General features: G+C 44.0%; 1 protein-coding gene across 2 annotated transcripts in view; it reads right to left on the bottom strand.

Annotated features, from left to right (window-relative positions):
* The window catches only part of HDX (highly divergent homeobox), a 36245-nt gene extending 26443 nt beyond the window's left edge, over positions 1–9802 (bottom strand). Inside the window, exons 1-3 of one of the 2 annotated variants that reach the window (XM_038122712.1) lie at positions 9190–9801; positions 5381–5526; positions 1206–1352 (exon numbers count right to left, since the gene is read on the bottom strand). In XM_038122712.1, coding sequence (XP_037978640.1) covers positions 1206–1352 — 147 coding nt within the window. In that variant the 5' untranslated portion in view covers positions 5381–5526; positions 9190–9801. Of the gene's footprint in view, positions 1–1205; positions 1353–5380; positions 5527–9189 lie in introns of both variants that reach the window. The other variant, XM_038122713.1, reaches the window with a different exon arrangement.
* Positions 9803–27415: the final 17613 nt, after the last annotated feature.

The following is a 27415-nucleotide window of genomic DNA, read 5'->3' as shown; positions in this document are numbered from 1 at the left end:
AAATGTGACAAATGCAGGACAGACACTGGATCTGTTTCCATTGCACTTCCTAAGTAAGAAAAAGTTTTAAGTGCTGCAAATCAGGGCTCAGGAAGGGAAGAAAACAGAAGGAATGATACTTGATTGCAGGAAGGGAAACGGAGAAGGAGGGGAAACATGAAGATGGAGAGAACTGCAAGGAGAGGGGAGCTGGGCTGCCTCCTCTAGGACATTCAATCAGCACAAAAATAGCAAACCAGCCCCGGCTGCACCATCAGCATCCAGATTCCTGTTACAACTGCCTGCCTGCCCCAGGAGCCTGAATCCCTGGATGACTTTCCCAGCTTCTACCACCTCCAGCTGAGAAAGTAACTTTGAATGTTTCCAGAGTGTTCTGAGGGAGGGGAATCGAGGTAAGAATTTGGGAGCAGGGCTGTTATTGCCAATGTGCCACTGTTAAACCAATTAAAACCAACCTAGACTGGTCCCACTTGCTCCTTCCCAGTGTCCAGTGTCACAGCAGCTCCTGGGAGTGCCACTACCCTTTGTTATTTTTCCATCTAATGCCTCAGGATTTCTATTTCTGCTCTCTCTCGGACAACAGCCATTTTGTTGTCTAGTGTTTCACAAAGGGATTATTATTTCCCTTTCTGTGGAATTCATAGACTCTGGAAGAGCTCCTGTTAGCACTGGGACATTCTTGTTTTATAGGAAAAGAATGTCCTCACTGTGAATAACCACAAAGGACCACAATATTTATAATTGTGATGTGGAATACAAGTGTGACAAAGTGCATCAAAAGAAATAGTTCCACAATTGTTTCCCCCAAAATATTAATTTATAGAAACTTATTTAGCTTAAAAATAGTTTCTTAATAACATGACCTTGCTATGATATAATACATCATACAAAGTTTCTATAGGGCAAGCCACCCTATAATTTAATAAATAATAACTTAAACAATCCCAACAAAAGACAACAAAAACCAGTCCTTGTGCAACCCAGGCCCCTGCTAAATTCAACAGTCATGTGAAGATATTTCAGTGAAAACAAACTCTAAATAGGCTTGCTGGGTAAAAATGAATGTCACACACACACACACACACACACACACACTGAAGTCTGATTTAAGACAAGGATAAAGTTAGAGACTCCAGGCCTCTCTATATTTTATGTAAAGCAATAAATGTGTATGCCTAACAAATCTGGAAGGCCTCAGTACTTACCCTGACCACGCTGAAATCCAGTTTAGTTTCTTGTGCACACTGTAATATGAGCTGAAAGCAATTTTTACTTTGATTTGTCATTCCATTTTCATAGTAACGCTGTAATATCCTTTGTTGTTCTACAGTAAATACAGAACGCAGATTCATCTGAAAGGAAAAGGAGATACTCTGAAAGCTGGCTGGAAACTGTAACTGCGCAGGAGGCACAGGCTCTCATTTGTGCCTGTGATAACACTGAGGACTGACACGCTTTCTCTACAGAACCAACACTGCCTGACTTTCCAAGAAAGCCTCTTGCAATCAGAGATGTGTCAAGCTGAACAGGTGAGCTGGATGTTTGGAACAACAGTGACTGCTTTGCACAAATAAATAAATATTGCATGGTATTGCCAAGCCCGTGAGGCTCTAGTTTGAAAGTTTATCCCTTAAAATATAAATGAAATAAAGGCATTAGGCAAAACAGAGAAACATCAGCAGTTCCAATATTGGCAGGTTTGTTCCCATCCCTAACAACAAAAAAAAATACAATCTGGTATAGAATCAAGGTGACTGACATGAGTAAAGTTTCCACTGTCTCCAACTTCAGCAATTCCAGCACTCCTCAAGAGCCAGTCCTTCTGCTGTGTCAGTACTGGCACTTCCAGCTGCAAAGTCACAAGGATCAAGGACCAAAGACCAATTTGGGGGAAAACCCCCAAGGAAGGGCTTTGGGCAGCCCTGGTGCTGCCCACCCAGTTTAACAAACGCTCCACTAACAGAGGAGGGACACCCACGTCCCAGGCTGAGAAAGGTTCTGCTGCTCTGACACCCTCTGAAGGCTGGAAATCTGGATTTTTGAGAACATGTAAGGGTTGTTTTCCTGGGTTACAACCAATGCTGGCTTCAGGACCTTGGGATGTGTTCCTGCTCCTAGGCTTTGTCCAAAGCAGTGTTCTGCAACAACAGCAGTGAATAACAATGGGTATAATACTTCAAAATTCCAGCAGCAAAAACCCCACTTTAGTGTTACAGCCTATTTTTATCCAGTTTTCCCAGTTACATGTTTAATTCTAATTGGTTAGCAACTTTGTAGCCACTCAGGTCATTGGTTAGAAGGTGCTTGTGTGTGCACAAGCTAAGGCTCTCTCTTTACACAGGTGTTTACATTTTTTCTTTGTGGATTCTCACAGGATAGACTTTGTATTTTTCACAGATGCAAACTGCCTTCTTGCAAGAATAGATTGTTATGCAAACTGATTCCCATTCTTATGATTCTTTCTCATGGGAACTTAACAGGCTAGCTGTTAATTCAGCTGAAATAGCCAAGGGCTGATTTTACCAGGCCTTTCTTTTATAAGGTTTTACCTCTATGCAACAGTGCTCAGGAAGTCAACCAGGATAAGAGGCCCAGGTTCCTCCTGGGCCAGCAGCAACTCCTCGGGTCAGTTCCCAGCATTGAGTCCCCCTGAGCTTCACTGTGAGGACACAGGAGGTGGCCTGGACAGGGCAGCACTTTGATGAACACATTAAACCAGACATTGCTTTGTTATGTGTGAAAATTAATGCCCTGGGTTGGGAAAGGCAAACATTATTGCCAATATTATCAATATTACCAAGTGCACAACGGCAAACTGGAGCTTGGTGCTCTTGTTACACAACCTACAGAGGCAAAGAATGCAATCCTCTGGGTAGATATCGGAAAAGAAGAGCCTCATCATCACAGATTTCCAAGGCAGGGCCTTTTTTTGTCCCAGACAGGAGGCCACAAGCTGAGACAATGCAAGTGCCAGCCAGGAACAGCCTGCATCCAACATGGTGTCTTGGGAAGCAAAAACGTCACCAGCCACAAGTTATTTTAATGCAGTACATGAATCACAAGAATACAGAACGAACCAAAGCAGAAGAAACCTGCCAACATCCAGTAAGAAAATAAAGGGGATGAGGGAACCCTTTGTAGCCAAGCATTTTTGAAAATTCTGAATGGAAAGGAGGAGAGGGGTGATCTACCTGATCTTTGCACAAGAGCTGCTTCTAAATAAAATTATTAGGGGCTCAAAAGCATAAGCAGACATCCAACTGCTTTCACTTTATTCTCCAAGATGATCACACTATGCAATGGTAATGGATGTTAAGGGTTCTACAGGCATGTATAAAGAAAGAGATTAATATCCAGAACTTGGAGTAAAATGCTTGTAGGCCAGAGCTTTGACTTTAGAGTTTACTTTCCTCTCTGTGTCAACAGGCAATAGAAAAATTAGTAATTACCAATTTGTAAAAATTACTGCCTCTTTGAAATAAGAGGTAAAATAGAAGATGATTTTTCAATTACATTTTTTGCCTCTGTTCTCAACTCTTATTCCCCTTCTCAATCCAGTGCATTATTAAACACAGCACCAGCTGCATTACAAGTCAGGTTTGCCCACGTTTTGCCTCCCCAAACATTTATTCAGTCACAGCCAGAGCTGGCCAAAGGAGACTCTTGCTCTGAATAATCTACTCCTTAAAGAAATTTATAGCAAGCAACAGAGGAGACAATTATTAGTCCATTAACAAATCAATAAAGTTCATCATAATCTACTTTCTCATGTTGAGAACTGCCTTCAGATCTCCCATGTGGATACACAATGACAAGGCCACTGAATGATTTACATCACTTTGAAAGAACATAGAAGAGTTAATTTTGTGATTATTTCTCCTCCTGCACAATTGGCAGGCCCAGGCTTCCACTCCTGTCTGCTCCTCTTTCAGTACCAGTGCTCCTGTTTTATTTAGTGGAGCTCAGTTCCCACAAATGACCTCATCAGAAACAGTTCTGAAACTTCCATCTTTCCAGATCCTGCTGAAGTCACACCGAAGCTCCAGAATTTCCATACATAAGCCCATCACACCATGCTCTCCAAACAGCTCAACAACTGCAGTGAAGACTCTTCCAATGGCAAGATAAATTTTTAAAGCCAGACCTGATGACTTGCGAGGGAAGACCCGTGTCAGATCCCTGACACGTTTTTTAATTATGTGGATTTCTGTATCCAAGGTCACTTCTGTGTTAAAATACTTTCATTGTTGCATTTGACATCTGTAATTTAGATAAAGACGGGGTGGAGCGTTTTGATTAAATCACTTGAACTTCAGATAAACCCTTGAGCATTGCATGACAGGCTCGGCCCTGCTAAGCTCAGGAGAGGTCACGCTCTGCTTTAATAACTCATTTTTACAGTGCATTTTAATCACTCATGAACTACACCTGCCAACCAAAGTCCTGGTAAGATTCCTTGGTAGCCTCTGCCTTGAATCCAGTAAAGCAGAACTCAAAGGTTCCCTGCAGAGACCATTAGAAACTGATTTAAATTCACAGATTACAGGATCCTCCAGCCACTAAGTTATGACCTGAGTCATAACTGCAGTTCACATTCCAACATCTAAACCTTCAAACAAGAGCAGCTGAGATTTATTAAAGCTTTTTGTGTCATGGATATACCAAATCCTCAGTCAAGAGACAGTTTTGTACCATCCTCCACTGATTTCACACCAGTGTGAAGGACATCTGGCAATATTATGTCTCTGGCAGTTCAAAGCTCTCTGATACTTTGTCACCTGTAAAGTGCATATGGAAATCAGTTTGCTATCAGCAGTTCCTAAGTGCTGATTCTGAATATCCAAAGCCGTACCATGTGTTGAATAAACCAACTGATAGATGTTTGGGAGCTCCCCTAGAAAACAACAGAGTCCAGAGCCATCCCATTAATCCAGGAATAGCTGGATTATCTCTTCATATCCCAGCTGCACAGGCAACAAGTTCTGCTCACTGCCCGTGCCTGTCACACCTGGGAATTTACCTACACTGAGTATTCAAACAGCTGCAAGAACATAATGTTACTGTCTCTGAGACAAATTAATACAGGATATGTTCATCAAAGGACTACACTGATTATTTTTTGGGGAAGTATTACAGGTTTAGCATCAGTTTTCATAATCAGAAGAAGATATGAGCTCTTACATTTTCTTTAACACAGGAAGTAACTTGCAAAGTGCTAAATTAACTGAATATTGAGGCATCAGTATGAAAGGAATGAGCAGGTCATTCACCTTCATCACAGACTATTATTCAAAACAACCTCAGTAACTTCCAAGGAAATAAACTCCTTTTCCCAGTCTGTGCACCTAGAGAGCACTCCAGTCTCTTCAGGATTTCTCACCTTTGTCTTGAACCTCAGACTCCAAGTTAGAAATCCACAGGGATTTTTATCATAATTTCATTTTGATCTTGACTTGCCAAGCTTAGCAAACAAGCATGTGAGCTTTTGGGAAGCCAGGTGTCCAGCTGGTTGGCGACACATTGGCACTGAAAAGAGAGTTTGTTACAGAAAAGAACTCTGTGAAATTTAATAAAAACCAGGTAAAGCATTATGCAAACAAATTCCATGAATGTAAGTTGAATTTTCACTTTAATAAAAGAGGTAGCAAAGCTGTATTTAAGGATTCAACACCTGCCTGCTCTAATAACATAAAGCAGCCTTGGCCAAGTGTGTTGGTGTCTCTGGCAGTGCAGAGAATAACCCATGACAGCTGAAAAAGCAGGTTAGCCAAAGTTCCCCTTGCCCCTGCTACTTGTCCCAGGCCAACCAACACAGGTAACTCTGCACTCCCATGGTCTCCCACCCTCAGCCTGCTGTGAACCCAACGATATAAAGATGTTTTTTCACTGCCTTTCTGAACTGAAGGCTAGTGTAAAAACCTGCTCATTGTAAGATCCCTCTGCTGTGTCGTGTTTGGGAGGTGTGAACGGAGTCCAAGTGCTATCAGGCACTGGGGACACTGGGACATCCCAGGCTGGGACTGAAAAGGACACAGATGGGAACTCCATGGCCTTCAGTTTGTCCCAAGGACAATTCCACGGACACCCCGTGACCGTCACTGGCTCCTCAGCAGATGACACTGGGGTTGTTCTTACAGCTGAACTTTTCCAGGCTTCTTTAGTGGCTTGAGCAACTTCTCCTCAGTATTTCCCTTCCATCCCTTCTCTGGGAAGAGTGAGAATGAGGGGAGAGCCCGCAGAGCTCCAGCAGAGCTGGCTCCCGAAGCCATGGTTTGCCTCCTGGAACGGGTACTCAGTGCACAATCCCAGTGTCTGCTGCAAATCCAGCCCTTCCACCCCACTTACTTCATCCAACATTCCAAAATCAGGAATCTCTCCAGGGAGACCTGGTGAAGCCAGGTCATTCCTTTTCAGCAACTAATGGAAACAACTTGATGTCAAGGAGTTCCACAAAAGAAAGAACAACTATAAGGAAATGGGGAAAAATAATGTAATGAAATAATTCAGAAGTTACTGAGCTGTTCTGGAATTACTTGAGAGATCTTGAGGGAAAAATAAAGAAAAAATAAAGGAGCAGCACAAGAAGGAAAAATGATTTCTGCCTGAGATGTACAGGTCTTAGTCTCCAAAAGTCCTAAATGTTTGGATTGCTGTATCAAGTAAACATTTATAAGGTAAATCTTTATGCTAATACTAATTAATTTGAAAAAGAGGAAACAAACTCATAATTATACTCACTTCAAACAGCAGCAGAAACAAGTCTTGGGTGTCAAATAAATAATAAATAAATCAATTAAGAGTACAAGCCACCAGGAAGTAATTAAGTATAAAAATATTTATGCTATAACACATTCTAAAACTGTCAGGGATTACCACAGAGTGATGAAAGGGAACAATCGTTTTCTGAGAGTTTTCTTTTTTAACTTCAGCTCCAAAAAGGCATTTTCCTCAGAAAAAAGTCACCTTACAAAGACTATTTCTGTTTTAGTCTCTCCATCTGTAAGAGGTACAAGAAAATCGGCACACTCCCAATTTTTTTTTTTTGTTCCCTCCACAGATCTCCAGTGGCAAAAAATAACAAGTCTTAGAACCAATATAAATCTGAGACAAAAATGGAATGATGGTAAGAAAACTACTATAGACATAAATAAAACAAGACTGCAGTAGTGACACTGTTCCTCCAGCTTTAGAAACCTGAACTGAAACCATCTTATTCACTGTCAGTGGCTGCCAAAAACTCACCACTTTTTGTACAACCCAAATGGAAAGAAAACAATCAACCACCCAACTCCCCAGCTTACATGCTATGTGGAGACACTGGACACACATCAAGCAACAACCTTTAATAATCTGAATTTGTAGGTTGCTGCCTCTTTCCTACACAGGCCAAACCAGTAACAACCACTCACTCCAAAGGCAGCAGATGAGGCTGATGCTTGGGTGAGTGTAATGTACACAGCAGCTTGTAAAACTGCTTTAAAATATCTGTGACTCGCAGCATAATTGCTTCCCTCTCCACTAAGTACAGCGTTTGTAGGATTGGATTACAGCCCTACCTATAAAATGCAGCCCTTTATTAGGGACAAATTAGACAGCCCTCAGTAACTTAATAACATAATAACCCATGACCACAACACTGCAGGTTTATGCATCCCATCCTGCTTTATTGATGCAAATGAGACTCCTGACTGCAGCGGGATTAGCCACATGTTTTAAATAAAGCATGTATGTGTTTCATAAGACTGATGTCAGAAAAAAGGGAAGAAGCATTAAAATGCAGTGTTACTCTGAACACGTGAGCTGCTTCAGGACTGCAGTTGGGAGGACACAGCAGTACTTTAGGTGAGTTATGTGTGATGTTATCCATAGAATGAGAAACCCCAGGCTAAGAGGGCAGGGGACTGCTCAGGCAGGTGAATGCCACACAAGCACTTCTAGGGGTGAGACCTCCAGAACAGCTCAGCCAAGGACACGTCCTTTGTCCTCTTCCTCATCCTCAAACACCTGAGGGACAAAAGCGTGGCAGCACAAGGCTCCCTGTCCAACCACCATGACTGGCCGTGCCTGGCACAGCAGGCCATTCCCGTGGAATCACAGAAGGATTTGGGTTGGAAGGCACCTTAAAGTTAATCTTTTTCCACACCCCTGCCAACACAGGCACACTGAGCCACTGGGGACACCGGGGCACTAAGGACTGAGGCAACCTGTGACACAAGAGAACACAGTCTTAAGCTTTGCCAAGGTAGGATTAGTTTGGACATTAGGAAATTCTTCATGGAACGGGTGATAAGACATTGGCAGGGGCTGCCCAGGGAGGTTTGGAATCCCCATCCCTGGTGTCCAAGGAAGGATGGAGGTGGCACTCAGTGCTCTGGGCTGGGTGACAAGGTGGGCATCGGGCACAGGATGGACTCGGTGATCTCAGAGCTCTTTCCCAGCCTCAGTGATTCTGGGATTCTGTGACTGAGACACCGGAGAATGAGAATATTAGCGATGACAGGACCTGTACCAGGGGAGGTTTAGGATCGACATTATAAACAATTTCTCCACAGAAAGAGCGCTCAGACATTGGAAGGGTCTGCCCAGGGAGGTGGCCGAGTCCCTGAAGCGTCTAAGGCTGGACGTGGCACTGAGTGCCGTGGTTCAGCGGCCGGGGCGGTGACAGGCTGTGCTGGGGATGCCGGGGTGTTTCCCAGGCTGTGTGCCCGCGGTGTTTCTGTCACTGCCATGTTCCCGTGCCCGCGGCGTTTCCTCACTGAGGCACCCGCGGCTGAGGGGCCGCTGCCGGGCCCGGCGCGCACGCGCAGAGCGGCCCCGGCCGGCGCAGGCGCGCGGGAGCGCCCCCGACGCGCGCTGAGCGGCTGCGCGCGCACGCGCAGTTCCCCCGGCGGCTCCCGGCGCGTGCCCGGCGCTGCCCCCCCCCGCTCGGGGCCGCGCCGGGGGGGGGCGGCGGGAGGCGCAGCAGCGCCTGCGCGCGCCGGGCGCGTCCGCGCGCGCGAGCCCGCGCGGGCCTCCCCCCGCCCCCACCGCCGGGCCCGGCGTGGGGTGGGGGGCACCGCCGGCATCATCATCACCATCATCATCATCACCATCATAATCATCATCTTCCTCCTCCTCCCCTCCCGCCGCGCCCCTCCCGCCCAGGGCCTCGCCGCGCTCCCCCCACCGGGAGGGCTCCCCCGCGCTTACCGTGTAGCGCGGGGCCGGCGCGGGGGCTCCGGGCTCGGCCGGGCTCGGCTGGGTCGGTCCCGGCGTCACACAATGAAATCAGCGGCCCCGATCATTAATTCTCATCATGATCGTGACGTGCGCGCAGACAGCGGCCAATGGCGCGCTGCGATCAGCGCGGCCCGGACGGCGCCCGCCCCCGCCGCCCGCCGGGGGGGCGCGCACGGGAGCGCCGGCACCGTGAGGGGACGGGGCGGCCGCAGGGCCGGCCCCGCTGCGGCCCCGCAGCCCCGCACCGCCCCCGAGCCCCGCACCGCCCCCGCGCCGCGGGCCCGGCCGGCATCACCCCGGGAGTGCTCCTGGAAAGCCAGCCCTGAGATTTGGCGGGGGGAGAGGCAGGGAAGGAGTCCGCAATCCGTGCAAATGTCCCCCAGAGGGTGGTGCCCGGCTCTGCCCAGGGACAGGAGCAATGCCCATAAGCTACAACGCGAGAAGTTCCACCTCAACACCGGGAAGAACTTCTTTCCATGAGGGTGGCAGAGCCTTGGGAGGGTGTGGAGTCTCCCTCTGGAGACATCCCAATCCCACCCGGACACCTTCCTGTGCCACCTGCTGCAGGTGACCCCGCTTTGGACTGGGGGATCTCCAGAGGCCCCTTCCAGCCCCATCCATCCAGTGATGCTGTGGGTGGCCATCGCCAACTGCATTGTGCAGCCTGGGCTCACAAGGGGGTTGTGCCCAGTGAAACCCCCAAAAAGCTCCATGAGAGACCAGCACCAATATTATAGCACCCAAGAAATAAACCTTTTGTTTCTCAGGATGGATTCATTTGGTCTGGGTAGGGAGGAAATGCCAGTGTGTCCAGGTGGGCAGCGCAGGGCAGGTGGGGCCAGACACCTCCTCAGGGCCACAGCCGGAGTTGGTGACAACACGAATCACACCCCCTCACTCCTGTGTCCTTACAGGGCGCAGGTAGAGCCAGGTGCATCACTGCCAGCCCTCCTTCGGGCTCCATTTCCCTTCCAAATGGAAACCTCCTCAACGAAGCAGCAGGAAGCATGCTGCTGACCCATTCTGATGGATTGTGTGGTAGAAATCATGTAAAATCACTGTTACTGGCTTGGCTGTAGGAGCACTGAGAAGTCAGAAGCAGATTTGAGAGCTGTGTTCATTCCAAAGCCTCCAGACAGGCCATATCCCTACTCCAAATAGTTTCCTCTGAAAGTCACGATGTTGAAATATTAAACAGGCAATTAATTTTGTACGATGCTTTAATCAGAAATACCAGTAAATACCTCTGCAGGACTGAAATAAAAGAATTGCTGCTGGTTCTCTGTAGGCAGGGAGGAGAAAAGCACACGGTGTTAATGCTTATTTTAAAATTGCAAGAAGTTGTTTGCATTGTTTAAAAATTTTAACACTGATTCTGAACTAGCGGTGGCATCCCTTTGGGGAGTTGGGAACAGATGATCTTTAAGGTCTTTCCATCTGAAACCATTCTATAATTCTATGGTGTAGTAAACATCCTGAATTTAATAACAGGATTTTAGGGAGAGCCCCTATATTTAAACCCTAAATCTTCTGTTGTGCTGCTTTCTCTCCTGGATATGTTCCCTTCCTCTGTGTGCCATCAACACTTGCCCTGTAAAAATTAAATACAGCAACCAGAAAACCTCTACACCACCGCTTTTATAGAAAATAATTGATTTGGAATTAGCTGTGGAACAATTCTAAGAAACTTGGTATGCTTTCTTCTCATGTTATCTGCAGCTTGGGAAACAAAAATGGTGAGAGTCTCTCTAACATCCCTTGAAAAATACAGTGATGTTTGATAAAATGCAGCTTATTAAACTCCTTTAAAATGGTGAATAATAGAAAGTAATATTTCAAGGGCTCTAATTTGACTAACAATGGGCCTACAGGTGCTTTTTCTATAGTTTTCATCAAAAAACTCATAGAATCGTTCTTGAAGGAGACATGAGATGTGTATTTAAGTTGTCAAAGGAACCAGTTTGCAGACTCACAGCCCCAAAAGAAGATTTATTGATCGCAGTAATGTTCTTTACAATATAGGAGGCTGAACGTACACGTTAACAAAGCTGCTGCTGTTTGCAGCAGACGAGTGACAAGCTCCAGAATGAATCTCATGTTATGTATTTCCTCCCCTGGTAATTCCTCTTAAGGAGCCAAACCTTGAGGAAAAAAAAAACTGTGGCAGGATTAAATAAAACAAATATTCTTCTCCTGCGACCAGATCTAAAGGCTTCCTCCTTCATTAATGACAGATTTAAATTAACAGGGGCTGGCAGATTGGTCTGGTGGTTTAAACAGCAGCCTGGGACATGAAAGGAGTCCTTCCATGAGGGAGTTAGCATCAAAGTGAGACTGTGCTGCAGCTCCTCTGCAGGAGCTCATTAAACTGATGAGCCCAGCTCACCATTAGTGACTTACCCCGGTGTGGTTCTACCCTGGGTGTGGGCATTTCCTGCCACAGCTGGGAACATCTGCATGGCTCCCTGGTGCGCCAGGGGGTAGATTCTACCCTCAGGAACCCAGCTGCGGGATCACACAAATGTTCCAGACCTTTCCCTTTTCCAGCAGTTGTAGGTTCTCAGACTTCTAGCAGGTGAGAGGAGTCTCTGTAGGGACGGTTCAGAATTCCTGGACAAGGACTTGGGAGCTGGTGTGTGACAGCTTTGGTCACACAGTTCAGAGCAAAGGCTGCTATTTCCATTTCTCTGGATTTTTATGGAGTCTGGAAAACACTGAGGAAGCCACAGGGGCAAACCCACCCCACTCCACAGAACCCTTTCCCAGAACAGCTTTACTCCCTTATTATGCCATTATTTAGGGGATGTTTTAAAGGATGTAGCTCTAAACCAGACCTTGGGCTCACTTATAAAGTCAGAGGTCTTTCAAAAAGGAGGGAAAACAGGGTGGAAAAGAGCCCATTTTCACCCGGAATTTTTGTATTTGCAATTCTCCGTCCCACTGAGTAATTTGGCTCTGATGCTGCTCCAAGGCATGAAATCATGGGGCTGCATTGCATCCGCCAAAAAGGGACCTGGATTGAATCTGTCCCCTTGTCCCCAAAGTGTCCAACTTGTGCCTGGGAAAATGTGTGGAGAATCCAATGTGGAAAAGCCTGGAGTTGATCTGGTGCTTGACCAAGCTCCCTTTGGGAACTTCTTGCTATCATTCATCCTGAATCTTCCATAAGTTCAACCCTTGTAAGAGATTTATTAAACTTCAGGTTCAAGCGTGGCCACAGGAGAACCCCACTGGTCCTTTCATTTTGCTGGAGAAGTGCATCAGCAGTTCCCTGAGGAGCTCCTCAGGCAGTTCTGAGCCTTTGTCCCTTCCAAGAATGTGTCTGACCATTCCAAAAACCCTGCTGAAGCCAAGATATGTAATATTTACTGCTCCATGTCTCTACAAGGCTCCTTATTCTGCCACAAAGGAAAGTTTGAAGTGATTTATTCTTTAAAATCCAAGCTGTTTCCACCAAAATATATATGTCCTTCTTTTCCTATTGATGCCACTGGATTTCCAGGGGAAAAAATTGCTGTAAAAGTAAGTTCTTGGTTTAGGTTCCTGCTCTTTCCCGGGTTTTCTGCTCAATGAACACCCAAAATGACAACAGCAATGCTCCTTTTACAGAAATATTATAGAGACACACTAAATATTGGGAGTACAAGGGTGTCATTAAAAATCTACTGAATCAGGAGGTTCCGTGCGAAATGGTGATGGAGAAAGGATTACAGCGTGTAAACCTTAGGAAAAATGTTAATATGGAAAATTCCATGCAGCACATTTTCTGCATCGAAAAGCCCAGCCAGACTTAGTGGTCTTACAAGATTTACAAATTTTCTGTCTTCTTTGAACTTGGTTTTGCCATATTAATTAAAATTACTTGTTAATCCTCACCCAGTGCATAAACAAAGCTCCCATAAACTGAATCTGTAAATATGTTCTTTGTGCTGGTATGGAAAAAACAGCTGGTGCTTATGGGAAAAAAATGGAAAAGAGCCTGGCTGGGTAGATATTTTAAGGATTTGTTCCACTTTTTATCTTATTGGGATATTTTTAAGAAAATCAGGGATGCTGTTTCCTTGCATTTTTATTGCCTTTGATAATTTTTCACACACCAAGCAGGAAAAATTATGAACTCGAGGAACATACACCAACAATTTTTACAAAGAGGGAGATAATTATTATATATTTATTTTTCTCCCATTAACATTCCTAGCACAGAGAATTTTATAGTACAAAGAAAAAGTTAAATATTTTTTTAAATAAAAATGAAAAGAAAGCCAGGCATGAGGAAGCAAAGAACCAGGGAGAAAACCATAATTAAAAATAAAATCTATATAGCCTACCTTTTGTCATTTATCTTTCCCCTACAAGCCAAATTCAGTTGGTGAGATGATTCACCTAAAGGTGATGTCCAAGCAATTTCTATTTCCCATGATTTTTTTAGAAAAGCAGCCAATAAAAGATTGACTTGGAATCTTCAAAGGGTTTATTAGTTTAGGCAGTACTTTGTCTTTCTTTGACTTGTATTTCTCCAGAGGTTAAGATGGTTTTTCCATGTGCTCAGGTCTCCCAACATCAAGCATTTCCCCATTCCTTCTTTGCTACCTGTGGATCCACACTCTATTCCATCTCCACCAAAGCTTGTGCCTTCCCCCCTCGCTACCAGTCCTTATTTTTTCTCTTTCTCTATTTTACCCCGACTGGGCTGAAAGAGCCTGAAAAGTGGGGTTTTTCCCCTTTAATGTAGTGGTTGTCCCTAGTCCTCTGGAATAAAAATAACCATCGCCCAGCAGTTCCTTCAAGTGATTCTCCTTGCTTCTCTTACCTTGTTTGATTTAGTCAAGCTCATTTTTCTCCTCAGTCACAGCAAGCCAAAGTAAGGGTAAGAAATTATAAAATAAAATAAAATGTGGGTTTAGTTCTAAAGAAAACAGTGCCATAAAAGCAGAGATAAGACAAAAACTTTGGGATCAATTTTACAAATAAAACAGCAGTACTAAGCACCTGATGGTCCTCAACAGCTCCACGTTCCTGTTGAAGAAAAAAGGTGAGAATCTGAAGGATTCCAAAGAAATCCTTTCACCAGTGGTGAACCACAAACACTTCCTGAAAGGAAAGCACAGAACTACTCAAACAATATTAACCCCAAGGGGAGCCCTTTGGGTATCCTGCTGAAAACATGCTCCTCACAGGACCTCCCAAAAGTACAAGATCAGCTAAAAATGCCAGTTCTGGCAGAGCCAGATTTCAGCAAGGAGGGAAATCCATGAGACAATTCCTATGAAACAATTCCCATCCCTGCTTGGCTGATCCATCCATCAGTTTGCAGGTGGGGTTTCAAGAGAAGGCAAAGAGTTGCAGGAGAATCCTGGTCAGGGAAGGAGCCCTTCTCTTTTGTAGATAAAATTTCCAAATATGTGTTCCATCCCATAGCACCACTTTTATTTTGCAACAAGACTTTGTTAAGTTTAAGTCTTATCACCGACTGCTATGGTTCATTACAGAATTATCCTGTTAAATCTGTGTACAAAGTAATCTTCCATCTTTGTCTTTGAGATAACAATAAAATTGAAGTATCGATGGTTTGATGCCAAATATTTTCCCCTTTATTGTAACCTTGTTTTCTTTCATCTACAGAGGAATTTGTTTAAATGCAAATTATTTCTTTCATGAAAGAAGACAGCTTTTGTATGAGTCATTATTTGTTTAAGTAATTTCCTTAAATGGATGAAATTAGTGGTACTTGTGGTAGCACTACATTATTGTTTCCAACCTGTTCTACTTCCTCTCCATTTAATCTTGTTTAATCTCAGCCCAGATAAAATGGAATGATGTGACATTAAAGGGGAGCTTCTGTAAGAAGAGGGGAAGGTTATTTCCCAATCCCTGGTGATGCAGTTTGTCATTTGAGGTTCCTGATGGATGCATCTTCAGGAACAGCCATACCCAGGAAATGAGGTGGGACAAAATGCCCAGTCTGGTTCAGGTGCAGGTGTAGCTGCTGTCACCCAGCTGTCCCCACGAGGCAGAGCTCTGGGTGAGGCACTTAGGGCAGCATTTGGGGCACAAATAAAATTATCTCCTTTTAAATGCTCCTTTTAAGAGCACAGGAACTCAGGACAAATCTCTTGGATCATATCAAAAGCCTTTTTACTTCTGGCTGACATTTTGGTGGGTGTTTTGTGTCAGAGCACACAGTGTAACTCCCACACAGAGGGATCCCCACAGCTGGAATTCCAGCAGTCAGTATTTGAGGTGTTAGAAATGCTGCATTTATCATGTTTTAGTGCACCAAGGACAGGCTGTGGGATTTCAGTTTCCTGACAGTATCAAAGTGTTGCTGACCAGGGAATTTCCAGTTATGAAACCTTAATTAATGTTACTCCTCAGCATTCATCAGTATCAATAACTGACTTTGTATTTTCCAATCAAAAATATATATTTCATACACTTCATTATAAAATAATAATAATTTATTTTACACTCACATGGACATTTTGCTTCATTTTGCCCCCAGACTGTCCTTCTGGGGTCTTTATTCTCCCAACCCCATAGTCTCTTCTAGGACCCCCTTCCAGCCCCCTTGGGCCACCTCAGTCCTGGCTGTGACCCTGCTCTGTGGGGAGCACCCACTCCTTGTTCCCCGCAAGCAGCTGCTTCCACTGTGCCTTAACACATCCTATAAAAAAGAGCTTTTTGATATAATATGGGGAAAAAAATACCTGTTAGCAGTGCATTTCAGTAAAGCTCCCAGAGCAAAAGCAGCAGTGAGCTGCCATGCCATGGAGCGGATGGATTTGCTCAGCAGCCCTAAATCTCTGTGTTTATCTCGGATTCCCAGCTAATGAAAGGGTGCAGGGTGCTGCAAGCCACGGAGCTTAAGCTCCATTAACTAATCAATTTCTGACTCTGGGAATTAAAAAAATGGGGAAGGAAGCTGTGGTCACTTGTACAGTTTCAGAGGAGCGGCGCTCAAAGCAGCATTTCAGCAGCAGCAGGAAAATTGGGGGACAAAGGAGATGCCAGATATCACTCGGTTTGCTGAGGGAACAGAGGACAGTGAAACGGGGCAATGAACGTCCGGGATGTGCTTTGGAAGTGTGAAACATGGGAAGAAATAAATGTATCATTCTCAATGGGATGTGGGAGCTGCAGCCCAGCGAGCAGCAGAGAAGGATCTCAGTCCTTTGTAGGGCTTCAAACAGCAGAAAGGTGCCTTTGTGCCATTCCCCAATCCCAGGGCCAGAAGGGTGCCCTTGTGCCATTCCCCAAACCTGGATGTGTCGCTGCTCCTCGAGCATCTGCAGCTCCTGGGTGTTGTGCAGGTGCGTCAGGGAGGCTGCAAAGGCAGCAGCAGCCCCTTCCCAGGTTAATTAGCTGTGCCCTTCAGCGAGGATTAGGAAAGATTTGAAAGCATCTAAAGCCAGGGAGGATTGAAGAAAAGCAAATAGCCCAACTTCATGGCAGAGTCTATTGCCAGGGATTGGACTTAATCGGGATCTGTGTCAGCCTCCTTGATAGGCCCCCTGTAAGTCCTTTATGGTAGGTAAACATTTGCAAATGAACTTTTTGAATTCGTGGCTTCATTTGGGAAAGGAAAAAATAAAAAAGGAATACCTTACCAGCAGTGCTGCTGTCTGAACTCTACAGAAACATTTAGACCTTTCAAACTAAATGTCAAGTTGTTCCTATTTAGTTAAATTCTTGCAAATTTAAGCTAATTAACATAACCACTTTCCAAGTCAGAGCAGGCCCTTATGCTGTGCTTAAGTGGTTTAATACATAAATTCTTTCTGAGTGCCACAGCCCCACGTTTGTGTCTATAGGAGGAGAAGGGAAAGTTCTCAGTCCAAAGGGGTTTTTTTATTCCAGGCACCAAAATGGACAGAAATGTAACTTCTTCATGGACAGAAGTAACTTTGCTATGATCATTTTTAATACAGAATGATAATGTTTTCCTGAGCCAACTAAGAAATGTGATCCAGCTGAAATTTCTGGGACACAGAAGGGACACAACTGATTCAAAAGGAATATTCAAATAATCATGATTGGCTTTTAATCACAAGAGTGACCCAACAGGCCCACAAAAGGTGATGAACTGAGTTCCAGGAAATGAGAATTTGATTCTGTATTGCTTTCTAATGTCAATCCTCTCCCTGTCACATCCCTGTGAAAGCTCACCTTGATTTTGCATCACTTTCTAGGTGCTGCATTGGCAAAGCAGTGTTTGGAAATTGAGATTCAAATCCAGTCATATTTTAGAGCTATTAACTTGGTACAGCTAAAATTGTACAAAGGGGAATGCTTATATTCAGCATAAAAAATTTATTTGCCTGGGGGAGATTTTAGTGTCCAAGGCATACATTTGTGATAAATAGTAGAATTTGAAAATGCTCTTTCAATCTACAGGGTCACAGTCTGCAGGCAGCGGCCCAAAGCTGGAAAGATAGGGAAATGTGAGTCATAATTCCTGAAAAGTTTTGATTCTGGTGGCAATTTAACAGCAAAATAATTAACTTTTGTATTCTAGTCTGAATATTGGAATCCCAATCAGAGTGTTGTTCTACCAGAAAAGTTAATCAGAGATTTATTAACAAACATTGTACGAAGTTTTTTGCAATAAATTAATATCTTTAAAAATGAATCTCATTTTTATGTCACTTTTTTCACAGCTAATGATATGCATTTTTGCTTAAGTGTGAAAACAGGTCACTTATTATTTTAGGGGGAAAAGCTTTCAACAAAATTTTCAGCCTAAGCTATTTTTAATCCTAACATTTTCTGTGAATAAGTAGAAATAAGAAAATGAATTGTGCTGTGAAAAGCCACTAAAACAGTTTTTCCCCCAGGAGATTATAAATATCTGTAAATATGGGCAGAACATTCAATTAACATGAGAAATGTCCTGCTAAGTTTCACGATGATGTACTGGGAGAGAGCAGCAATACAGCAAAACTGGTGAGCTATACAAAAGGAGTAGGAACTTTCTTAGCAAGATACATGATTGCAGAAATTAGACATTTGTTAAAAAGATGTGATGCAGAAATGCAGCAAATGTGGCACTTCATCAGGAAAATGGGCAGGCAGCATTAAACATAAGCGACAGTGTGGGGTTTAGTTTAGAATGCAAAATGAATTTATAAATAATAGATGGAGATGATATGGATAGTTTTAGATAGATTAATGGAACCAATTTTTTTCCTAACTCTTTCAAATTAATTTAAGACAGCTGCACAGTTACACCCCTTCCCCAAAGAGTTAAGAAAATGTTAAATGGGTAGCTCACGTGATGGAAAGTTATTATTCCGAGATGAGCCTTGGAGGGATTATGGGGAAGAGGGAGATAATGTTGGAATATATTACTTTGATTTTTATTTAAACATTATAACTTGAAATAGTCACTAAAATCCTCGAGCTCTTCCCAGAAGAAGACACGGGGCCTTGTCTGCAGGGACCAGGAAATAAGGGGCAAGTCCTTAACAGGTTTCTCACCTGTCTCCCCTTTTCCCAGCCCTGGCTCACAGCAGTAACACCTGCAGAGAGCCTTTGTAGCCTGAAATTGCTGCTGCTCTTGCACTGAATGGAAAAATAAACCCACAACAGCTCAAACTGCAGGAGAGTTAGAAAAGCTGAGTCCTGGAGCTGGTGGACTGGATTCAGCTGGGGAAAGAGCAGAAGCTTGAGGAACAAAGCTGGTGAAACTCAGTGATCTGGGGAATTGCTGGTGGACATGCAGGAGACTCCAAGGGCAAGGCTTGGTCGTGTCTGTGGTAAAAGCCTTGGCTCTTTGTTTTAGGGCGAGATATTTTGATATGTGCATTTCTAATCATACTCACAGGCAAAACAAGCCCAGCTAAGGGAAGAGATAAAAATGCAGGGTTTTCTCACTCTGAAGAGGCTGAAAACGAGAAGACAGACTCCTCATGGAGACCTGAAGGAGAAAGTAGCTGCTGGAAGTCTTGAAGGACACAGATCCTGAGGAAATGCACAGTGGATCGGATAGATCAGAAATCAGAGAGTATTTAAAGAGCTGCTGCTGCAGTAGCTGTTGAAAACCCCTAAACCAAGGGATCTATCCCTGGATTTTTATGGCAGGGCTATGGTTGGTGTTTGGTGGCTGCAGAACATCCTGTCCTTCCCTCCCAGGGGATGGGAGGACTGAGAGCTGTCGGGATGTGGAAGGAAGGAGCCCCGGGAGCAGGAAGGGGAGCAGGAGCTGCAGATGGCTGAGGGCTCTGACAGCCCTTCCTATAAACAAGGTTTCTGGATGGCAGGCCTTTATTTTGGAGCTGAGCTGGTGCAATTTGTGACTACAAGAAAGCGAGAGAGAAATGAAAGCTGGCTCTGAAGCACAGCTACAGAGCTTCCCAGCTCTTGGCAATTAGTTTATGCCTTCCTCGGCTTGATCTGAGCACGTCTTGTCACCATCTAACATGGCTTCAGGTTGTCCAAAAGGAAAACATCACGTTGTTTGCTTGCCAGGCTCTTTCAAAATAGAGCTACTGTTGCATGTGAGAGAGAGCAGAGCTGTTTGGAATGGAAAGAGCAGGGGAAGAGCCCTGAGAAATTAATTACGGGAGGAAAGCTGGTTGCTGATGCAAAGCTCCTGGTTAAGAGCAAAGGGCATGCTGCTGGGATGCAGAGGAAAACACGACAGGACACATCACCATCATCTCCTCAGTCTCTAAACAGCAAATCAAGTTAATTTGGAGAGACAGGCTGAAGGGAAGAGACCTTTTTATTCTGCATCCTTCTTTCGGATCAGTGTTTAACTCTGTGTGGCTACAGAAAGGATGAAAAATGTCCAGCTCTGCAGTTAGAGCTGAGGTTTCCTCGTTCACAGATGTATCAAGGGCAGGACAGGAAGCCTCACAAAGTTCTCTGAAGTGCCCATGGTGAAGGCTGCAGCAGATGTTTTCATGTCAGGTTAGTCTGGCAGGTATTCGTGGCTCACACAAATTTTCTTTTTCTACCTTTCAGATTCTTGTGTCTCTATTTCTGCTCACAATATTGAGGCAACACAAAACCTGGCTCCAGTCACACACTGGGAATTTCTCTGTAGTCACAGCCAGTCCTCCAAGCAAATATTGAGTCTAACTAAACATGGAGAATGAAGAGGCTAAAGCAGGAGCATAATCTCTGAGGTTTTAACCAAGGCATTAGGAAGACCTAATAATAGGAAGGCTTTGCAGAGATGGTAAGATAAAGAAAAAACCATCTTGAGAATGCCTTGAAGAAAAGCTTTTGCTGTCACCAGTCACTTGGCAACATGAAAGACAAGCTTGGACCGAAAATCACAGGGGAAAATGAAGATGGGATGATAATAATTGTCACAATTTTATGAATCTGACATTCCCCGTGCCAGCACATCCTGGGTCACCCCATCAGATATCTCTGCAAGGCAAAATGACTCTTCGAATATTGAAGCCCATGCTCAGACATTTCTGTGAGGCACATTTTGCTGTGGGATGGTGGAGAAGGAGATAATAATGGAACACAAAAGAATAAAGTAGTTTTTCTCAGTGGAATGGCCCAGAGTGCACCCAGGCTCTCCTGGACACTTGAGCATGAGCTTGTCCTTCCTCTCCCACCACACTGAGGGTCCCTCGATGGCAAAACAAGTCCATTTCCAACATTGCTGCCTATTTTCATCACACTACAAATGTCACACAGAACATACAGCCCAAGTTTCACAGAATCACTGAATATTCTGAGTTGTTTCCCTAAATGCTTTGGGAAAATCAACAGCCACTTGTGCTTCAAAGCCAACTTTCCAGCCAGCAAATATTGAATTTCAAGGGAATCTGGTATCAATAGTTTGGAAGTTTTATTACTGTTGTCAAGTTTTCCATTATTACTGCTTTTTTTTCCAAAGTAATATAATTTACCTAATGTAGTGAGAAGCAGATGGTTTATTGCTTAAAAGTTGTTATGTGATTCTTGCAGAGGAAGTACATTGAACATTTATTCCATTTTTATCAAATAAATATTTTCCATTTATTTACTAGAGGAAGGGGAAAGGCAAATACCAATCATATTGTATATAAATGAATATGGATATATTGACAGGAAATTAAACATATTGTAGTAATAAATATTCTGACATTTTATTTTCTTCAAAGAAAAGGAGCCGGAGTTAGCAGCACTCAAATTGTAAAATTCCTATGATTTTAGGGTCAAAAAGGAGAGGTCTGAAAATTTAGTCTGATCTCTGTAATAAAAAATAAAGGTCATTGATCAACGTGTAATAAATTTGCCATCACACAGATGATTTCTGTTGAGCTGGAACTTATTTTGGGAGCGATTGCCCAGTTTTGACCTCAGAAATTCTCATGCTGACCCTGTGACTGTCAGTACTGTAAGCTCCATGTCATGGAAAACTGAATTAAGAGAGTGAATCCATTCTGAGCATAGAATTGCCTGCACAGTGCTGCAGCATCCCTCTGAAGCTGCATGAGAGGCTCAAAGAGACTTGCTGCAAGATATTTCCCTGTTTCTCCCTAATTTAGTTACTGTAGTCAGTTTTGACCTGAGCAGAACTTTATAGCTGTTCCTGGAGGAATTCTGTGCAGGAAAATGATAACAAAGGATCTGTCTGCAGTTTTATCCTGCTTGCCAAACTGGTGATGGCAAACTGAAGAGATCAGTGAAGCAGATGGGGCCCCTGTGCTCTGTGTTTCCCAGCAGCTCAAAGTTAAGTCTTACCCAAATATCTGTGTCTTCATGAAGTTTATCTGGGGAGGAAGCTGTGACTCGTGGTGGTGGCACAAGTCCCCAAATGGAAACTTCCTTGGCAAGGTGGAAGCCTCTTCCACTGGCACTGCTTCAAGGGACTTTCTTCATGTGATGCCTCAGGGTTTAGCTTTTCTATTTTTCAGATTCTGTGCTGCTTTAGTGTGGGGGTCTGGGCTTCACATCAGGGGATGGTGAGCTCTCTGCACAGAGCAGGGAGACAAAACAATTCCTTCTCTAGCTGGGGACCAAGGACAACTGATCCAAATCTCAGCCCAAGAGCACAAACACCGTGGGCTGGAGAGAGAAAAACAAGAAGGATGGGACTGCATGGGCTAAAGCTGGAATTGAACAATGAACTGCAATATGCAAATGGAGCAGAACTGATCCAAGGGAGAGACCCCGGGAGCGCTCGTGCATTTTGTGACCATTTTGGTTCATCCTGGGTGTAGCCCTGGCTGGGCTCTTGTGCTGCCCAAGGTGCATCCATTGAGGCCTTCTAATAAATCCCTACTTTATTCTTTAACTCTGTCCAGCCTCTGTTCTAGGGCGGCCTTCACAAGGCATCACTTGTATCTCTGCTTTGAGGATTCTCTCAGGGATTCCCAGATGGGAACAGTCCCTCTTATTTGGGGCTCTTTGGGAGACTCTAAACATGTTGATGATATCAACAAACAGGCTGAAAACAGAGGATCCTGTTTCCCTTAATATGAACATATTTCAGTGTTCTCTGCTCATTTGTAGTCTTGAGTCAAAGAACACAAAGTTCATCTTCTATGAGAAAAAATTACCCATGTTGTAGCTTTAGAATGTCTTCACTGAAATCAGTGGATTTGTCTTGGAGAAGAATTGTATTTTTTGGTTAGTTTTTTTCTACATTTTATCTTTGACATTAATACACTTCAGTTGCATTTAAAACTCTGGATAGGGCTGCAAAAAGTGACGGTTTTTCCACAAGATGTGTAATCTAGAGAACCTTTTATAGAAAAGCCACCCTTGATGTCAAGGAAGTATAACAACAGCTAAAGGGCAGCTCCTGAAAAAAAAAGGTGATGTTGTGATGAAAGTGATGCAAGACAGGAGGAAGTTTGCAGTGCCTCTGCTCATGATGTTCATGTTCTGTGGCTAAATAGAGGATTTCAGTCCCAAGAGAGGTCAAAGGAGGAGCTTTTGTGAACATAAAGTACACCGAGAAAAAAGCAGTGCACAAAACCATCCCAGCCATGTCAGGACGTATTTTTTCGCAAGTGATAATGAAATTATTCCTCTACATTCCTGAGAAACCAAGTATTTCTTGCATTTTTTAATGTTAGCCCTGATTTCCAAACCATTCGTTAAGGGTATTTTAATACCCAATTAATGTAAAGTATCATAAATTATGACTAACACACATTAATAAAACAGTTTTATCATCTAATGGAGCATGAAAAAATATAAATTTCTAATGAGGCTCCATGTAAGAACTGGGATATTAACACTTGTGATGGAAAAGCAAAGACTATAGTGAGTTCCTGTGGAAAAAAAACCAAAAAACTTTATGTTGATAAACAGCAGTGAAAATGAAATGCAATTAATTAATTAATTAAGTGGGGATTATTAAAAGGGAGGATGCGGCGGTGCCGGCGGGTGCGGAGCCAGCAGATGGCACTCCAGAATGTGGAACACCATCCTCCCCATGCCGGGGCTCCGCGGGACGGACAGCCAGGGTCACAGCCACCAGAACCCCACCGAGGACAGGCGGGCTGTGCCTCCCCTGGGACAAAGAACCTCGGCAGAAGAACCCCAGCTGCGGGGGTGCTGGAGAATCACGGGATCATGGGATGGTTTGGGTCGGAAGGGAGCTTAAAGCCCATCCAGTGCCACCCCTGCCATGGCAGGGACACCTTCCACTGTCCCGGGGAGCTCCAAGCCCTGTCCAGCCTGGCCTGGGACACTTCCAGGGATCCAGGGGCAGCCACAGCTGCTCTGGACACAGCAATGCAAAACCCACCCAAGAGATTGGCTCCGTTGGTTGGAGCGTGGTGCTGAGAACACCATGGGTGTGGATTCAATCCCTGGATGTTCATTGAAGAGTTGGGCTTGGTCCTTGTCCCTTCCAACTCAGAATGTCCTGTGATCTGAAATAAAGACTGATGGATCATGTGAACCTACCAATGACCTTCTCTGGGAGATGGGAATGATCCAAACCCTTTCCTCCCCCCATGAGAAGGTTCTCATTGTGAACATGGAAGTCCTGATTCCAAAATAATAGCTGGAGGCCTCTTTTGTCATCCAAGGACAATTTAAACGAGTGGAATTATTCCCAGGCTGCTCAAAGCACAGGAGCCTCCCCCAGCTCTGCTGAGCTGGGCTGTCCCGTGAGAACAGAGCCCAGCCCCTCCGTCTGTAAAGCCAGGGTTAAGTAAGGCCCAGGTTTATCCCGAAATAGGAGAATCTGTCAATCCCTATCCCAAACCTAAGCTGGGTTTTGTTCCTCCCAGCACATTGATTGCTCTCATGCAACTTCACCAGAGGCACTTTTCTTGCCATCTCTCAACAAGTGTCTCAAGGGTTGGAGGCAGCATCAAGCAGAACCTGGCCCAGAACAGAACTGACCAAAACAAACATTTTAGCTCCATTCTGTTTTTTAAGAATATGTTCTTTCCCACAGAAACCAGCTGTATAATATATGAATGTTACATGATAAAAAGCTTTAGTGATAACCAAGAGTTCAACAGTCATTTCCTTGGAGATTTTGCTTACTTTTCCATTAATAATATAAATTATAGATGTCCTAAGTTATAACATTACATACCACTTTTCCAAGGCATTCATGACTTATTTAATCTGGAACTGCATGTTCTTGTTTTTCCATAATGGACATCAAATGCCATGTCAAGCCTTTATTAAACTAACCCTCTCCTAAAGGACTTATTTCACAACATGCAAGTTATTTCTTCATCAAAGAAGATGAGGATAATTGTTACCAAATGAAAACTGCAAGAAATACATGATTGTTCTAAGTGTTAGAGTGACTATGGTACCAGATTTGAACATAATCCTTAATTGGAAAGTTATCACTGGCCATGAAATACACAAGAACATTTAACTGCCTCCCACAGTGACCATGAAAATACAGAGACTGATGGTTTAATTAGCAATCCCAGAGATACCAGGCAGTGCTCAAAAGCTACAGCACTCTCAGCATTATTGCTGGGAAGGAGGAGGGACTCCAAACCTTTCCACCAGTCTGTTCAGCCTTAGGCCTTTGCTGTCAAAGGCAGCAGAGATGATTATGGGCTGGAATTACCAGATTATTTTATATAGGCCTTTGACAACAACGCTGCTTCGTAGTGAAAGCTCTGCTTCCTTTCTCCCTTTCAAATACCTCCCTTTGCTCCAATGCTTATGCAGACTTCAGTCAGAAAGTATTTCTCATTTACATGACCTAGATAGAATAATAGTGAGAAAGATGTTCCTTGATCTTTTTTTTCTCTTGATTTGCTACATTCAGCCTGGAAGAAAAACACAGTCATGGGAATGCATTGTTGCTTTTATGTTGGCATTAGGAAGCAGTGCTAGGTAGGGTGGGGGATAGATCTAGGCAGAAGCTCTGCAATAAACAGGCAGAAAAACACATGGCACAGCTTTAAGGATTACACAGTTTTGCCTATTTTTTTAAAAAAAATTTTGTTTAGTGACTTCACCCACTTGATCCCACTGCAGTGACCCGTGGCTGACAGGAATGGTGAGGGACCCTGTCAGGGGTGAGGTGGCAGCTCAGTGCAGGGGGTGTATTCCATGATTTCTCATTCCAGAGTCATTACCTCAGCAGGCAGAGGGGACAACCTGTATCAAAAAGTGCTCTGAACTGACTTGAACCGTGGCTCCAGAAATAGTCTGGGCTCCATTTGGCCTTTCTAGTGCTCAGCTGGATCCATCTCTGAGTCCCATGGCCTGCCACAGGCTCCTCTCCTGATCTTGCCATCTCCCTGTGACATTCCCGTGGGTGTGAGGAATAAATCTTTCTGGAAACAACAAAAGAAGAAGCAGAGGAAATCCCCAGGTAGAACCATCCATGGGCTGCCACACTGAACACACCCTTGGGAGTAGTTGAAGGAACATTTCCCTGGGGTTGGAATGATTTGTGACAAACCAGGGCCATGTGCACTGATCTGTGCAATGGAGAATGAACCTGAATAAATCAGCAGGAGAGAGAGAAACGGAGCTTTTTAAACAGCTTTGAATATTTTATTCCAAGAAGTAGAACAAAAAAGTAGATGGTTGTCCTGAAGGTTGTAAAATCCCAGAGTACGGGCAAACTGTGACTGGTGATGATAAGGAAAATCACAGGAGTTCAATCTAACAGCCAGGGTCTTCCAGCCAAATTATAGCTCCTGCCTGAGCCAGCACCATGAATAACAGTGGGAATCAATGAAAATGCAAACCTTCTTTGGGGGGAGGGGCCTCAGTAACAGGACGGGGAGGATTTAGAAGGTTCTCATTGTGAACATGGAAGTCCTGATTCCAAAATAATAGTTGGAGGCCTCTTTTGTCATCCAAGGACAATTTAAATGAGTGGAATTATTCCCATTGACATTGATGAGCTTTGAATTCAGGCTTCATCCTCTTTCAAAAATATGTCCAAATATGTTAAAAAAAGTGCCCAGTCAAGCCTGGGTAGGAAATGTGAGACAAAGGAGCATTGACAGAATGTCTGTCAAATGGCAGGAATTAGGGAAATAGTCCAAACAAACATGAATGAACATTTTTTTTGTGCAGATGTGTCAAAATACCAAGTCCATACACAACATAGCTTATCTCAAATTCTTCCACACTGGTATTGAACTTAAAAAAAATAGGAATTTGGAGAAGGAATAGCCCCCAAACAACTTGTACAGTTTCCAATAGCTAATAGAAATATTTATTCTCAATTCTAGCCCACTGTTGCCTAAAAAGAGAAGTATTGTGCCTTTGAGAGCTTTGTCATAATGATGTCCATTGTAAACAGCTATTTAGACAGAACTAAAGCTACTGAAAGTGGTCTCCCAAAACTCAGAGAGGAAGCTGACATGCTGTTCAGCCTTCTTGAAGGAGAATTGATGTGAATCCTTTTGTAAAGAAGATCTGTGCTCTGAGCACTCCAAATACATCATAGAATACTAATCACACTATTTCCCAAAGCTAAAGAAAAATAAAAAAGGATAGAGTGCATCACTGAGCTGAGAATGGCACATCTCTTTGGAGACGCTTTAGTGGGGGAAAGATGCCTGTCTGCATCCTTAACTATATAAAAAAAACCCTGAAAGGGTGGAGAATAAACTGCCAGAGAATAGGTTAAGATTGGATTTTAGGGAGGCATTCTTCCCTGTGAGCGTGGGGAGGCCCTGAGGTTGCCCAGAGCAGCTGTGGCTGCCCCTGGATCCCTGGAAGTGTCCAAGGCCAGGTTGGACAGGTCTTGGAGCAAGTGAAATGTGTCCCTGGCCATGGCAGGGGGTGA

The sequence above is a fragment of the Motacilla alba genome, chromosome 4A (assembly GCF_015832195.1).
Source record: "Motacilla alba alba isolate MOTALB_02 chromosome 4A, Motacilla_alba_V1.0_pri, whole genome shotgun sequence".
Lineage (NCBI taxonomy): Eukaryota > Metazoa > Chordata > Aves > Passeriformes > Motacillidae > Motacilla > Motacilla alba.
The sequence above is the reverse complement of the archived record's forward strand: the minus strand, read 5'-3'. Positions and strand labels throughout refer to the sequence as shown.